The sequence below is a fragment of the Orcinus orca genome, chromosome 7, assembly GCF_937001465.1.
Source record: "Orcinus orca chromosome 7, mOrcOrc1.1, whole genome shotgun sequence".
Lineage (NCBI taxonomy): Eukaryota > Metazoa > Chordata > Mammalia > Artiodactyla > Delphinidae > Orcinus > Orcinus orca.
The window spans coordinates 66969479-66986005 of NC_064565.1; the positions used below are offsets into that span (position 1 = coordinate 66969479).

The following is a 16527-nucleotide window of genomic DNA, read 5'->3' on the forward strand; positions in this document are numbered from 1 at the left end:
TAAAACAGGAGAATGGGAAAGAAACACAATTTTACCATGGACAATTCCTAAAAACATTTTCGTTGTCTTGATACAACTTTGATTCTGATACTTTCACATGTAAAACCATACTAAGTATGTAAAGATAAGGACATTATCCCATGATTTAGATAGTTGATACAGCATTCGGAATCATATCACTGGTAAAAACTGTAAAGGGCATGCTCTTTGGCTTTCAAAGCCATCTATGAGATCTCCACAGAGGATTTTCTTCAACTACCACGTCCCAAGACAACAACTGGGACACCACTCACAGCCACCACTATCATCATGTCCTTAAAGAGAAAGGGAAACTAAAGTGATCTGTTTTTGGAAGTTCTCTAAGGATGAGTGCTTAGCGCTAGATGCATCTTACCTGGAGACCTTCCTGGTGGGTTTCTGGTACAATGTGGTTGGCCTGGTAGTTTTTAGTGAATAACCAAAATACCCATGAGTTACTTCTCTGTTTTTTAAATAAGTACATATTTTGGCTAAGATCTAGCAGTTTTTTGTGAAGATATCATATGAAAATAATGTTTTTCACTTTTAACACTTTTAGAACTTTAAAGAGTTACCAAATGGTACAAGCAAAAAAGCTGAAAGGAAAGTAGGGGGTGGTTTCACCATCCCCCCCCCCCGCTTTAGTGGAAAACCAGCTTAACACTTTGATGGATAATTTTTAAATTGTTCTAAGTAGAAGGAATAAATTTGAAGTTCTTTTTCAGACAGTAGTTATTTTGTTAACGGGAGATGCCCTAAGATTAGACCCGCACACCTTACTGAAGCCGAATGTCTAACTCTGACAGTCGATCCTTGTGTGTAATCATATGGTCAGTGCAAATGTAAAATGTTCCATTTTCCTGGCTGGCTCTACATGCCTGGTGATTTTCCATGCTGCCAGGGATCAAGAGTGATGTAGCAAAGCTGTAGTTATGCCGCTGGGTAATTTAAGAAGCCACATCAAAGAGCATTTCAAAAAGTTCAGTTTAACAAATAAGACTTTCAGCTTACATCTGCCATGGGTATGAGACTTAATTGAAGGTTTGCTCATACCGTACTACACGGACACACACATACCCAGCAACATTTTGGGTGTTGATATTCCTATTGAAACATTAGATGAGTAAACTTAAGAATTGAAATTCAGTAGCATATGTAACCATATTCAGGTTAAAAATGTATTTTGGAAGGTCTAATTGGTTAATATGATGTATTAAGGGAGCCCAGCCTATGCTCAATTCCAATTCAGGTGCTCATTTCAATGTAGGGAAAAGGCATTAAGGTATGAGCTAAACTATATCTCCTAAGGAAATCCAGTCCTTTTCTTTCTTTGTTTTCATTCTTGAACAAGAAATGCTTAGATATGACTGGGAACCATGAGGAAAGAGAGGTGTTTTTCCATCAGGACACAAAGAAAGTTCTTGAAAGGATTTTCATTTTATGTTTACTATTCGATGTTCCTATAACTAATTTTTGGCCAATGCATGCATACAGATTTGAAAGATCAGTAACAACTGTCAAACGCAAGGTAACAAAAAGTTTCTATAAAATTATTAGATGCACTTTTGAGAGAATATGAGAAAAGTTACAAAATTTTTAAGAAAGATGAAAAACTACCTGGAAGAGAATTAATAAGAATTTAGCTCTATTCTGAATTTTAATAGCATAGAAGAAGAAATGAAATGATGACAAATACTATTAATTTTTTTTCCTGTGGAAAAGTTACTACCTTCAAAGTATTTATACTTTATATTTCTCAAAGAGGCATATTCATATTTCAAAAATACAAAGAGCCCAAGGCGTACATAGGTGACAATAAACTCTCTCATCCAAAGAAAAACACTATTTAGAGTGATGAGAACAGGAACTGGATTCACCAAGAGAATCTAAAATAAATGAGTCAGGTGTTACCTATGTTTTATTTAGTATTTTGTTTCCTCAGGGTGAAATAAAACAAGAAATAAACCATTTCAGGAATATGGACTGAAGTATAGGCTTTCAATAGATGTGCAAAATACTAAACAAGATAGAGATTCATTTGAGGATAGCTTATGAGAACTGATTCTTCTACAGGACATTGAAAGAAGAAACACATCCTGAGGTTTGGAAGGATAGGCTAGTGTCTTATATAGAACACAGTCACCTACTTCTTGGCCTTTCCTGTTTTTCTTTTTAAAACAGTGGCTTGAAAACAACCCCCAAACTTGGTTCCAGGATTGAATTTCCATAACAAAATTCAGAGCCAGAGATAAGTTTGAGAAATATCTTTTTAAAAAACTAGAACTTGGGCTTCCCTGGTGGCGCAGTGGCTGAGAGTCCACCTGCCAATGCAGGGGACGCGGCTTCGTGCCCTGGTCCGGGAAGATCCCACATGCCGCGGAGCGGCTGGGCCCGTGGGCCATGGCTGCTGAGCCTGCGCGTCCGGAGCCTGTGCTGCGCAACGGGAGAGACCACAGCAGTGAGAGGCTCGCGTACCGCAAAAAAATAAATAAATAAAATAAAACTAGAACTTTTTGTTCTTTAGGAGGAAAAAAAGGCATACAAATAACCAAAGACTACTTGCTGATGCTTATGAATGTAGTTCTTAAAAATTATTAGTGCTAAGTCTCCAAATCTAAGTAGTGATAAATTTTCCTATTTTCTGGGAAATGGGCTAAAAAAAAATGTCACAAGGGCTTTCTAAGAGACTAGAGAAGTAATGAGCTTTCTTGATTTAAAAATCAATACACCTGCTGAACAGCCAAATGCATTAACTGACATCCTTTCAAAACCATTCTGTCAAAGCTAAGTTTGAAAGGCTGTTCAGTAACTAATCAGATATATCCTGATGCTGAGGCAAAACAGGTCCGTGACACAAATTAAAAAGGCTTAAGATGAAAAGAAAACCCCACTAGGCAGGAAGAATTGCAAAATTGGAAATCTGGACCTGTTTGGATATATTCTTCATGCTGTAAAGCAAAGTAGAAATGAAGTGTTTTTTCCCCAGAGGACAACACATTCCTTAGTCTTGCACTCAGAAGAAACCTGACAGGTGAGGACTAAAAGGCTCAATGCAAGGCGGCAAATCTGGAATGCTCCAATACTAAGCATTGTGGGCTCTCCCATGCCACACTCTCATGACACAGCGGTACAATGTCAGAGATCGTCTACATTTTCAAACTGTTTTTTATTTGTTTTGAGTTTTATGACCTTCCCCCCACCGTTCTACCCCCAAACAGAATCCTAACTGGAAATTCAATATAATAAAATGCTGAAAACAGGTCTGGTTAAAGCACGTAGGTCAGGTCCCAGTCTCATCAGCCTGATTTTAGTCCAACTTCCTCACGTGAAAGTGAGAAAAGATATGGAGAATTTTAGTAACCTGCTTGAGCCTCTTCAGCTAAGACCAGAACCCAGATCTCCTGTTATGGTTGCCAGATTGGCAAATAAAAATCTTTTTTTTCAACATAAATGTATCAAATATTACATAGGATATTCTTGTAATAAAACTGATTTGTTGTTTATTTGAAATTCAACTTTAACTGGGCATCTTGCATTTCATCTGTGCCCTTCCCCCATCCCCATTCAAGGATGTCACTGCTCTCCCAACGTTGATTCTACTGGTCCTCCTTTTTCTTGCAGGCTTACCTGTCACACTTAACATTTTAGGACTTTAATTAGGAAAGTGGTCCCTGAGTGGTTTTGCAGACAGGTGATATCAAAACTATTTTATGTTATATATTCACCTTACTATTGCCTTTCTGTATGGATGTATATGTGTATACATATCAACTCTTCGCAGCAAAAAAACATTTTTGGGGCTTCCCTGGTGGCGCAGTGGTTGAGAGTCCACCTGCCGATGCAGGGGACGCAGTTTCGTGCCCCGGTCCGGGAGGATCTCACATGCCGCGGAGCGGCTAGGCCCGTGAGCCATGGCCGCTGAGCCTGTGCGTCCGGAGCCTGTGCTCCGCAATGGGAGAGGCCACAACAGTGAGAGGCCCGCATACCGCCCCCCAACAAAAAAAAACATTTTTGGTTCAACTCTGCATTTTTATTATACAAAATATACCATACTTGTAAAATAAAATAAAGAGCCTTAATAAAGTGCCTTCCTCTGCTCTCTGGGGTGATAACTACTTTATTGAATAAGGCTCTGTTAATGGTACAGCTTGACATTTAACATTTATTCATTTGATTTATAATTATTTTTACGTTATTGCAAGGAGGCTATGGTTCAAACCAAAAATAGTTTAAACTGAACTGCTTTCCTCTCTTTTGAATTTGTAAGGAAATCTAGTCACTTCTGGGTAAAACTGTTTTATCTACCAAACTCATTTCAAATATACACAAAGCCCTTTCTGTCCCTGTATGTTCTGAGTAAAGCAATATATATGTATGAGAAAAGTGAATATAGCAAATGAAATCATCAAGTTAAAAATGTGCCCAGTTTGCTTATATTTTGGCTATGGATATGGCCTTAATATTTCCTAATCAAACAATGGAGAAAAACCTACATGAATCACGTAGCAAGTTGTCACAAAACACAAAATCCCTAGTAATGTTCATGAAGTCTCATGAAGCAAAAATCATTTGTATTTATAATCTACCGACTCCCTTTGAAGACTTTCAAAAACATTTCTGAATTATTCTGTTTTCCATTCTAAAATTCAATCTCAGGATGCTGGTTTCAAAGTCTTCCCAACACTCATTTGAAAATTTTTATTCACCCTTCTCTCTCCCCCAACGTCTAACACTTACTAAAATGGGACAAATACTTATATCTAACAGCATGAGAAGTTGATATGTCACTTTATTTAAAGGATAATTAGTCAGAAATCACCAAATTTCTGCCTCACAACAGAACAATATGACAATAACAATCGTTGGCAGTTATCAAACCACTGAAGTCCGAGTGGCCTCCTGAAGCTGGGGTTAAAAGCTGACCTTTGGAAATCAATCATGTTCTCGGCAGAGAAGAATATTTCAGTGATATGAAAGCTGAAATGGAGACTATAATCTTTTGTGATTACCCTCGAGGCTGAAGCAAATGCAAAAAGGATAGTCTATGAATTGCTGATAATTTCCTTTGATGACCGATTCCCAGGAAATTCTGATATTACTCTTGCTCTGTAACAAAAATGATGGTTCCCCAGAAGTGCAGCTTCAAAGAACTCCACATCTGGGTGTCATAATGCTTCTTCAGAAGCTACTCACCCATTAAAGGGGCCAGGCCTGTGAGGTGGCAGCTCTCCCTCAGAAGACAATGGAAGGTCTGATTGCACAAGGATTGATGAGCTATGTGCCACAGGCTCTTTCTTAGAAAGTTCTTTTATGAAGGAACTAATTTAAAATGTATCTGTTTTAAACCTTTTTTCCCCCCACAGAAGTCTAAAGATTGATTATTTCTCTGCTGTTCCTAATAGCTATGGAACTATGAATATCTTGGCTTGTATATTTTTAAAGTTTTACTTAGGCTGATGTTTGTATTCTAATAAAAAATAGTTTTCATACATATGTACATATCGTTAAGGTCTATATAATATTTAGGGATAGACTATAAAACTACTAATCTTTTTTCAGGAAGCATTGAATCTACAGTTAGATGTCACACCAAATTTACAGTTAGGTGTTACTGCACAGGTTAAGTGGTTTTTTTCTTGTATGACTGGCAATTTAAGTTCAGAAAAAAAGGAGGTAGGGTGAAGAGAGATCTGTAACTGTCAAAAGTCCAAAGAATTTTTAGAATAGATTTCCCTATCAGTACATGAAGGATAAATGAATATGTTGACTACTTTGAGTTTAAAATATTTTTTTAAATTGCCATTTTAACTAATGTCAGTTTGATTAACAAGTAACATGAGAATAAAGGTTCTATGTTTGGAAGTCAACGGTGTTTTGAAAATATAGCAGAACGCATCTTTGCGTCTTAGGTGTCAATGACAATGTGTCATTGGTACACAGATTTCGGGTTCAAAATACCTTTATACATAGCCTTCAAGGTCTAAATATTATTGAAAGTAAACGGAGAAAAAAGGAATCCAAGCAAACCAGTTGTGATTATTCCCAACCTCCACTCAATATACCCTCTCCCCAACCCTGCTCAAGATTCATTATCCCTCTGCCTTGTTTTCAGGCAGTCAGGTGATTCTGATCTTTAGGTATGCACTACTATTATCTCATTCAAGGTAACACAAATTGAGCACCTGCTCAGCACCAGACATGACTTCTTTAAACTGACTGTAAATTTCTTAAACTCAAGAACGAGGTCTTAGCCATAACCCTGGCATCTACCTTGATTAGGATTGCTCTAATGCATAACGCCAGCCCCAGTGATAAACATAACTTGTACTTAAGGTAATTGGTTAGGAAGATGAGATCAAAGAGATAGAAATATTAATAAAAATATTAATATTATTTATAAGAATAGAGCTTTTCTGTTTAGGAATCGTTTCATAAACATAACATAACATAAACATTATCTCATTTGAAATTCATGGGTATTTTAAATTATTAAAAATAGGATGGTGATATGTTATATTGTTTTTTTCCACAGATTATAAATTCTAGAAATTTTCTAAATATTCAGTCATATCCTTAATTCTCCATAAACATAATAAACTCAAGTTTTCATGACGTAGTAATATAGACTAGGAAGGTATCACCCTAGTTTTAAAATGAGGAAAGTGGAGCTAAGTGATTTTTCTCAAGACCAAAGAAAACGAGTCCAGCTGTAGTCTTCTGACTCTTGTCAAGTGCTCTTCCCCATGTAATGAAGTAGATGGCTCTTCCCTCTTCTCCCTTCCACTCAGGTTCCTGCTTCTGAGGGTGGCATGAAGCAGAGTGCAGGCCAGATAGGACTGTTAGAGGCTTACTTTGGAACAAGTCAAGCAGCCTTATTTCTCAGATCAGAGGGAACGCTCCAAGTGGCTTTTTGGGAGGAAGTTGTGTATAACCGAAGAATGAGTGACTGACTGAATGAGTGAATGCCACCACACCCTTTAGAAGGTAAGTACTTCAAAAGTTGAAACTTAAGTATATACCATGTGATAGTGGCTATCGGTAATCATTTTAGCATCCAACAGCTTCAGGTTATTTTGGGAAATGGAAATTTTGTGGCTTTGATTATCATGACAATGAACCATTTTACACAGAGACCCAGACTAATTGTTGTTTTAATTGTTGGAGACTTTCTGTGCATTTCTAATTATTTGTAAACCATAAGCCTGTGAAAGGGATCACATATATTTCTTACTACACCTCTCAGATCTTCACTTGGCTCTAGAAACTGTTCATAATAAGATAAAACAAGTATGAGACTGACAAATCTATCTTCTAAATAGAATATAGTGCAAAGCCTGATATTAGGAGCCACAACTTATTTCTTATTGGGTACTTAAGAAAATATGCCCCACACGAATAACCTGTGAGAAATACACACATTTACATTCAGGATACAGTAGGGTGGAGACCAGCTCTTGCTTATCTGATACGTAGCTTGTTTTTCCTTTTCAGTGGCAGAGCTGTCTATTGGAAGAGATGAGAAGACTGGATTACATTCTACAACCTTCTGATCTGCAAAAAGGGTACAACAATGACACACGTAGCCTATTTCATATGTGGATGTGTTGAAAGAATTGTAGAATGTCTTTAAAATATGCTAAAGCCCTCTGATACTAGAATTCCATGAAAATAAGGTATTATTCATATAAATTATGTTCTTTCATATTATTTCAAGCATCAGAACATAAAAAGGAAGGTAAGAAAACCGAAATTGACAGCTAAATCTGTGAAAAAAAGTATTTTTCCAAGAACCCTACTGAGCTCCACAAAGATGTTGAAACTTCACAGATTGCTAAATAGCACTCCAATTCATCTCTAGCACCCTCAATGGCAATTATAAAAATAAAGGAACTGGAATATTCCAACACGTGTTTTTCTCTCCCTAAAAGACATTTGAGACCTAATTCTGAATACAAGAATCCAGAGGGAGTAAAAAAAAAAATGGTCTGTGCTATTGGATGGGTTCCCAAGCTTTGGTAAAGGTTTCTCAGGGAACACTACCATCAATTAATGTTTATAGAGCAACCAATTTAGAAATACCTTTTCTGGGCTGGAGGGAATGTTTTGTACAATAATATTTTGTCCCATTTTATATTTATTAAGCTCTCCTACTTTACCACAGGCATAAAGAGCCTTGGTCACTGAGAGAAGCTAAGAACAAGGTTGTTTTTGGTTTCTTCTTCCTTTAATTAACTGGAGATTTGTTAAGAATAAGATACATTTTTAAAGAAGAGGGCTGACACACACTTTTTCCAAGCTGACGCTACTCTTAAAAAATGCTGACCTGGGACAGCGCCAAGACTGAAGACCTGCCTTGCCAGAATATCTGATGTGGCCTCCAAGTACACATAATCCTTGAAACTCTAGCACTGAAGGTGAGGTCCCAGAGCCATGTGAGGTTAAGACTAGGACGATGAAAGGGACACCAAGAGGACACAGCATGGTGGGACTACGGGTGCCTCTTTTCACAGGCTCCTGAAACCTTGTGTTCCCTTACCCCTTAAAGGTCCATCAAAGTCTTAATCTGATGCTTCTTGGCAGCTTTTATCAACTGAATTGACTATTTATTATAAGCAGAATCCTCTGTTATCTTATGGTGAATTATACAAGAGGAAGAAGTAATTTCTGTCAGACAGTGAGCAGCTTCTGCCTTTATTCACTATAACTCCTCCTTAGCACAATGATCGGCACATGCAGACCTTCAGTAAGTGGTTGTGGATGCATTCCTTTTCCTAGATAACCTGAACAAATAATTTCATTAAGGACAGAGAACACATATGACCACATATTATATAAGCATACTTGTGTATATATAAATACCATATCAATAATATCTACATATTCTAAAGGGGTTTCAAGAGTGAGTAAAGGGATATTTGAACACAGTCTTTAGTAGATAAATCTTGAGGTTTTTTGAATAAGGCAGGGGACGTGAATTAAGCTTAAAAAGGACATATTTGTGGTTTGAAGAGTAGAGGAAGACAATACTGAAGATCACTACATAGTTTGTTTTCCTTCCAGTGTTCATGTTTACGTACTTTTTCTCTCTGCCATGTTCAATAGTGACGTAAAAATTTCCAGACAGTAATCTCTGCTTAAATATCTGTACAAAAGTCTTCCACAGTTTTGTAGCACATTTCAAAGAGTTCCTATAACCACTGTTTTTTCTAATGATCTGGAGAGTGTTGCTGTTGACTTATCTAAATCCAATAATAGGCTGTCATCCTCCCCTCTTTCAGTAAATTTGAGTAACTGTGGAAAGTTTCAACTTGGCATATTTCTTTAGAACATATGAAAGAATATGACCCATTGATATATTTTAAGCATATCATGAAAATAAAAGTCGACCATATTCTCTTTTTTATTCGATTGGGACAAATGTGTCATTTCACGTACTGGACATACTACTGTCCTAGGAAATATGGGACATATAACATTTTATGACAGGAAAGCATTACTAGAGTAAAAATAAGACTCGAATGGCAAAAATTCACTTCGGATTGTATTAGCAGAGGTAAGGTATTTTATTTAAATAAAATTAAAGAAATATTTAAACAAAAGAAAAATAGGTATTTAAATGTTTAAATAAGGACTTCATTAAATTAATAAATATATTAAAAGCAGGTGAAACATTGAATGTTCTAGCTTACTTCAAGTTTCCTTATAGTAACATCTCATGAGAAACATGGCATGAATTAACAGCAAAGTGAATGTGATTTTGATGCCCTATTTCTTTATTTTGGACCTCCTTGATAAATATATTATTATTTCTACTACAAGAAAGAAAATTTTTATATAGTCATTGATATCACCAAACTATGAATAACCCAGAATCTCAAAGAGTCTAGAATGATAAAATAAATGGTAAACACATGTCTCATTCCACAGCTTGTCATGGATGATTCAAAGAATCATATAGCAACTTGGGACTTTATACTTTAGAAATGATCTTTATTCTGCTCCACATATTTGTTCATGTGTCAGGAAAAAAATAATTTTAAGGTAGGTAATAAAAATCAGATTATTTTTCACAATAAAAGATCACTGAGCCTCTTGCAATAAAGCGTCAGAGACCTCCACTGTGCTTGTGCTTCCCTGGAGCAGTTGCAAAAACATGGCAGGACTCACAAAGACATTTGAAATAAATAGGCATGGAAACTACTGCCAAGCAGCAGATAAACTGACAGGAGACTGTGGTCTTGAGTGGCTCTTGATTATAGCTACAGCTCTGGAGAGTCACACAAATATATCTGTCCAGGTATCTAATATGTGGCTGTTAAAAAGAAACTTGATCTTCTAATCATCACATACAAAATATAGGTTGCATACGTGTCTTAGTCTGCTTGACCTGCCATAACAAAATACCAGGGACTTGGTGGCTTAAACAACAGAAATAAATATATCACAGTTGTGGAGGCTGGAAGTCCAAGATCAGGGGTGCCAGCATAGTCAGGTTATGGTGAGAGCTCTCTTTCTGGCTTGCGGATGACTTTCTTCTCACTATGTCCTCACATGGTAGATAAAGGAAAAGCTCTCTGGGGTCTCTCCTTATAAGGGCACTAATCACATTACAAGGGCACCACCTGCAAGACCTCATCTAACCCTAATTACCTCTCAAAGGCCCCATTTCTAAATATTATCACTCACGTGTTAGGGCTTCAACATATGAATTTGGGGAGGAAGGAACATTCAGTCCATAACACCATGTGTGTGAGTATGCCTTCTAAATGGACCTATTTTATCATATTAAGTTGACACAATCCATCGTGTTAAGTATGCAATTCATTTGAATTTTGAAGAAGTCTCTTATTAAGGAGAACCAAGTATTAGACAGGTATTAAACACCAAGTATTAAACACCAAGTATTATCCAGGTAAAATGAAGATAAAAATGGAATCCACAGTAAAGGAAATGGAAGATTCTAATTCTAATAGGGAGAAACAATTATATACATTTTGGCAGCTACCAAACATCATGTACAAAAATTAAAGGATGACCATGAAGCAGTTGGCAAACTGAAGTAACGTGAATAACACAATAATGAAAACAGCTCTATTGAGATACAAAAAATTCATTCTTTCTGGCCTTTCTTGAACAGTATAAAGTTCAGTAACTATTTTCACTTTGCCTATATTTCTTGGTTTTTATTATCTTGCCTTTTCTAGCCTATTTATTCTATTTCTTACAAGTTTCTTGGGCACTGGGGTATTTTTGTTTTATTTATTTTGTTTATCTCCTTCCCCAAACCCAGTACTGTTTAGTCCATTTATGTTTTCAATAACATTCAGTAATTAATAACTTTGATTTTAAACTAAATGCTCCTAAGATTAGGGCCTAGGATAAGGAATGCAGTTGATACTTGCAGAGTGTCCGTACCATCCACACAGAGAAAGCCAGAACTATAGCTGGAGAAAAGTTTATAACTAATTATTGCCTTTAGACTAAAAAAGGATGACAATTCTCAGGAAATTAAAAGTAAACACCTGCTCTTATCACCCTGCACATAAGGCTCAGAAATGCCAGAATTCGGGCTTCCCTGGTGGCGCAGTGGTTGGGAGTCTGCCTGCCGATGCAGGGGACGTGGGTTTGTGCCCCGGTCTGGGAAGATCCCACATGCCGCGGAGTGGCTGGGCCCATTGGCCATGGTCGCTGGGCCTGCGCGTCCGGAGCCTGTGCTCCACGGCGGGAGAGGCCGCAGCGGTGGGAGGCCCGCGTACCACCAAAAAAAAAAAAAAAAAAAATGCCGGAATTCCCTTTGCTGGATGGGGGACCATGAACATTGAAAACCAAGGAACTAGAGCCCTTTCTCTGTTCTTTTCTCCCTTCCTTCCTTCAAAAGGGTTTTATTGAGCACCTATGCCAGACACCAAGCATACAAAGATAAACAAGATAGAGCCCTTGTTCTCAAGGATCTGACATTCCAGTGAAGACAGATGGATAATCAGGGAGAATATGATGTAATCGGGAGGTACTCTGGAAATACAGAGGATGGGCACTTAAGTCAGATTGCAAGAGTCACAGAAAGTTTCCTGTGAAGGAGGTGATCTCTAGGTTGGGCCCTGAAGGACAAATAAATGAAGGTGGAGTGGTGTGTAGAAGTAAGCATCAGTGAGTTGCCAGGCAGAGAAGCCTATTAAACTTTAGATATAAAGGTCAAGATCTTTAAATTTGCAGGGTTAACATCCTCATTCTCCAGCCATGCATCCTTGACACACAGCCCATCATAAAATATCAGTGATCCAAACCCCATTTTCCCTAGTGTCTCCTCAGAACTCTGCTTGAACAGTGTCTCGAATTTTTTGCTTATTCTCACCTATAAACACTGAGAGAGATTTCGTCTTATGGAGTAAAAGGCAAGATAGCCACTAAAAGAACACTGTGAAGCATATCTCTTCACTGCATACAATTTAGTATAGAACAGGCACCTATTTGCTTTGGAATATGACAGAATCCCATTTCCTTCTTGCTATGTTTCTCATGTAACATTATCATACTCTGCTATAAAAATAGGAAGAAACCATTACTTTATATATATATTTTAAATCCAAAGAAAATAGCAAAACTTGGAACTTCCAAAGCTTTCAGCTATGGTCTCAAGAGTACAGTGTTCATTCTTCTGATAATGGTTATGAGTTAAAATATATTTCTTATATTTACTAATATTACCCTTGATTAAAAATGAAGTGATTATGGTAGCATTCATGTTGGTTTTCAAAGAGCACACAGACTACTGAGTAGAATGTACTTTTAAAATTTGCTAACAAGAAACTATAACTGTTTTTAAAATACATTCTACATTCAAAAAATCCTTTCCTCTTTCTACTTAATGATTCTGCTGAAAATTATCTACCATGCTGCCAGAAAAGAGCACAGAAGATTTCTGATTGAGCTTTATTCACACTGAATGAGGTGGGAGGTGACACGGACCAAAAAAGCCAAGGACACAGAAGAGCTGGAACATCAGTTTTGAAGTTAGAAGATTCTAATATGAGACTCAGTTCTTCCTTTACTAACACTTTTTCCTCATGTAGACAATAGGAATGATAACCATGGTCGATTAAAATGTTCTAAGGTCTGAGTCCTTTGAAGAATGTAAAACATCACAGAATACAATAATCTAGTAGTAATTAATTAGTAGTAATGCAAAACTATTTTCCTAGGAAAATGTAGACAGTGACTTTTATGAAATTGCCCTAGGAAATCTGTGGGGTGAGTTAGACACTGGAATGGAAAAGTCCATAGGAAAAGGATTAGAGTAATTGAAACTGCAAATCAGTGAAAAATCATGGGTAATCCCATGATCCCATAAATTCATTTTTTTGCAAGATGATAGAGGGTCCCACTTGTAATGACTTAATTTTTAATACATTACCAGAAGGACTCTGTATCCAATAAATGCCTTGGATATAATATAGAGAGAATAAAATGACTATATCATGCAGTTCATTGCTATATTCTTCACTTTCACGAAAAAAATTTTTTCATTTGAAAATTACAAGTTTATTTGCCTCTAAGAAGAAAAAACAACGAACATCTCTTAGAATTATTCCTTGGATTTTCTCAAATACATCATAAGGTTAATTGCTATACAGAATAAACAAACAAAAAAGCAAGTTAATATATCTGTAAGTCCTACACAACATTAAAAAGCCATTATGAGACTATCTTTTTAAAAAGAACTTATAAAAATATTCTTTTCATTTCTGTTTTATAGCCCTTAAGAACAAAGAAGTGTACATAAGACATTTAGAAATTCTCTAAAAGTGACTTAGAGAATAGCGCTAATCAGATGATCACAGTTGTAAAAAGACAACAGTGATTGGTTTCCTATTAGATATGTACATAACATACATCTAGAAGGGGCTGGAAGGATGCATACCAGCTGCTGAGGGCGCTTTCCTTTAGAGAAGGGATAAGTGTGTCTGCAGGGGCCGGGAATGGTGACTTTGACATTTTGCTTTGAATGCTAATGTTTTATTTGAATTTTTGAAATAAGTATTACTCATGTTAAAAACAAAATACAGAGAGGTGAACCACAGTAGGAGACATTTATGCTTACCCACGTCATCAGTACTGCTTCCTGACAGTGACTGGACTTCTGCAGTGGCTATAAATGCTGTCTTCCAAATGTACATTAATCAAAATACAAAGACCTAGTAAATGTTTTCAGAAGTATAGCTTAATTCAATTATGTCTGGAATGTATCACCCATGTTTAGATAGAGGACAGGATAAGCATGCTTGATTTCAAGTTCTCTAAAATGGCACGATGTGTTGCTTTGGCATGGTCACTACTGATGGATTAATGTGACCAGAACAGGCATGACTTATCTTACTGAGTTGCTCCACTGCACTAGAAATGCTGCTCATCTTTTCAGGCCTTTTAAAAAAAACCTGTGTGACTTGTGTCTGAAAAAGCCCAAGAGGACGAAAATATTCAACCGTTTACTTGCTAAGTCGAGGCCAGTGCTCTTTAAAAAGTTGGCTCTTCCCCTACCCTCTAATTACCTTACAATGCCTAAGCCACAACAGAAGGCATGTCAGCACATTTTATTTACATCCCTTGAGGAAAAATCCTCTTGATGTTTTCACTTCATACAGAAGATACATTTGCAGAAGGAAATATTTGGCAGTACTTCAGATGTTCACTGTCTGGTAATGCAATTCTTTTTCTTGATTATGGTAGCTTCTATAATGCTGTATCATTCATGTAGACCATCATACCCCAACTGACTGTATTTATTGACTGAACAGACATAATTTATGCAATCATCTGAACTGGTTAACCTTTTCTTTTACTCTAAGCTTAGAATCTAGCTATGGACTGATTTTAGGCTGAGTTCTATTGTTGAAAGATGTCATGTTCCACTTGGCATACCTACAAAGTTGTCTTTCATTCAAACAGAAGAAGGTCAGCTGACCTGAATGAAGAACACTGGTAATTATAGGTAATTCACTAATATTTATCATGTAGTTTAAAGGGAATGTCAAAGTATCATGCAGACAAGTAACATGTCGACCTAAAATGAATTTTTTCCTTTTACTAATAGAATCGGATTCACATAATCTATAATAGCCTCCAAATAAGAATTCTGTTTGTGTAAGAGTCTTTATCTAAAAAATCTCCCAAATAAAAATGTACCCAGGAAGATGAAACATACACTTTCTTTTTCTTTCTACTAGTAGGGAAAAATCAGTGTGGCTTGATACCTCTAAATTGTGTTCTTGAGCATGTGAACAGCATCCCAGAAAAGATACGGGTTCTCAAGCCATTGAAAAGTCTATCAAAATTGCACAAAGTAACGGGTGAAAAGTCGCCTGTGGAAATATTTATAAAATAAATATTCTGGTTATTGTTTGGACTAACTCTCATGGGTGAAGCATTATCTTTCATAATGTATAACCAATATATGGTCTAAAACTACACACTTTGGAAACAAGCTATATCTATTGCCTATTCACAATTGTAATGAAAGAAAGAGATTGAGGAGGAGACAAATAAAATAAAAATGCATTTACTCACTGTGTTAAAATTTGGAAACAGCCCAACAGCAGCAGAATTACTGTCTACTGGAAAAGACATAAATGGTTTGATATCCAGTGAAGGCTGCATCATCAGGGTAGGTGTGCGCACAAGAGCAGGAAGGGTAGTAGAGTGGCATGTACTGCCTGCCAAGAACAAAACAAAAATGAATTCAATCTCTTGCTCACATCCATCTCCCTCCCCAACTTACAGTGCAAAAACAAGACTGCTGAGCTGCAACCTGCAAGCGAGAGAGTTATGCTGGGAGTCAGCAAATGGCACAGGAGGAGAAAATACACTTAAAAGGGTCTTCTTGCTCAATGTCTAAGACAGTGAAACAGAATGTGTCCCTATGGCAAAGGTCAAAGGCTGCTCAGACTCTGCTGAGATACACAGTACACAGATCCTGCTGGCAGGTGAGGCAGAATATCATCCTCTTGTTCACCAAAAATGTAGGAGAGAGGAGGGGAGGAGCCTCTTGAAGCCGGATGCAATTTACTATTCACAATTATTGAATGGCTAGTCGGCGCATTTTATGCAAATCAGAGATAATTATAGGGTTTTTACCAGGGGAAGTAAACCTTGGACTCTTATAGTTACTGTCCAATCCCAGGAAACTTATCACTCAAACAATTTGTTCTCTTAAAAAAACAAACAGGGGGCTTCCCTGGTGGCGCAGTGGTTGAGAATCTGCCAGCTAGTGCAGGGGACACGGGTTTGAGCCCTGGTCTGGGAGGATCCCACATGCCGCAGAACAACTAGGCCCATGAGCCACAACTACTGAGCCTGCACGTCTGGAGCCTGTGCTCCGCAACAAGAGAGGCCGCGATAGTGAGAGGCCTGCGCCCTGCGATGAAGAGTGGCCCCCGCTTACCACAACTAGAGAAAGCCCTCGCACAGAAATGAAGACCCGACACAGCAAAAATAAATAAGTTAATAAACTCCTAC

The 16527-nt window shown here is 37.3% G+C and overlaps 1 protein-coding gene across 7 annotated transcripts in view; it reads right to left on the reverse strand.

Moving 5' to 3' along the window:
* Positions 1 to 16527, reverse strand: part of ZNF385B (zinc finger protein 385B) — a 312338-nt gene that overhangs the window by 68344 nt on the left and 227467 nt on the right. For 6 of the 7 annotated variants that reach the window (XM_012532160.3, XM_033423664.2, XM_033423663.2 and 3 more), the window contains one exon: positions 15580 to 15725. The exons of the other annotated variant lie outside the window; for it this stretch is intronic. In XM_012532160.3, the coding sequence (XP_012387614.2) occupies positions 15580 to 15725 (146 nt within the window). The remainder of the gene's footprint in view (positions 1 to 15579; positions 15726 to 16527) is intronic. 7 annotated transcript variants of the gene reach the window in all.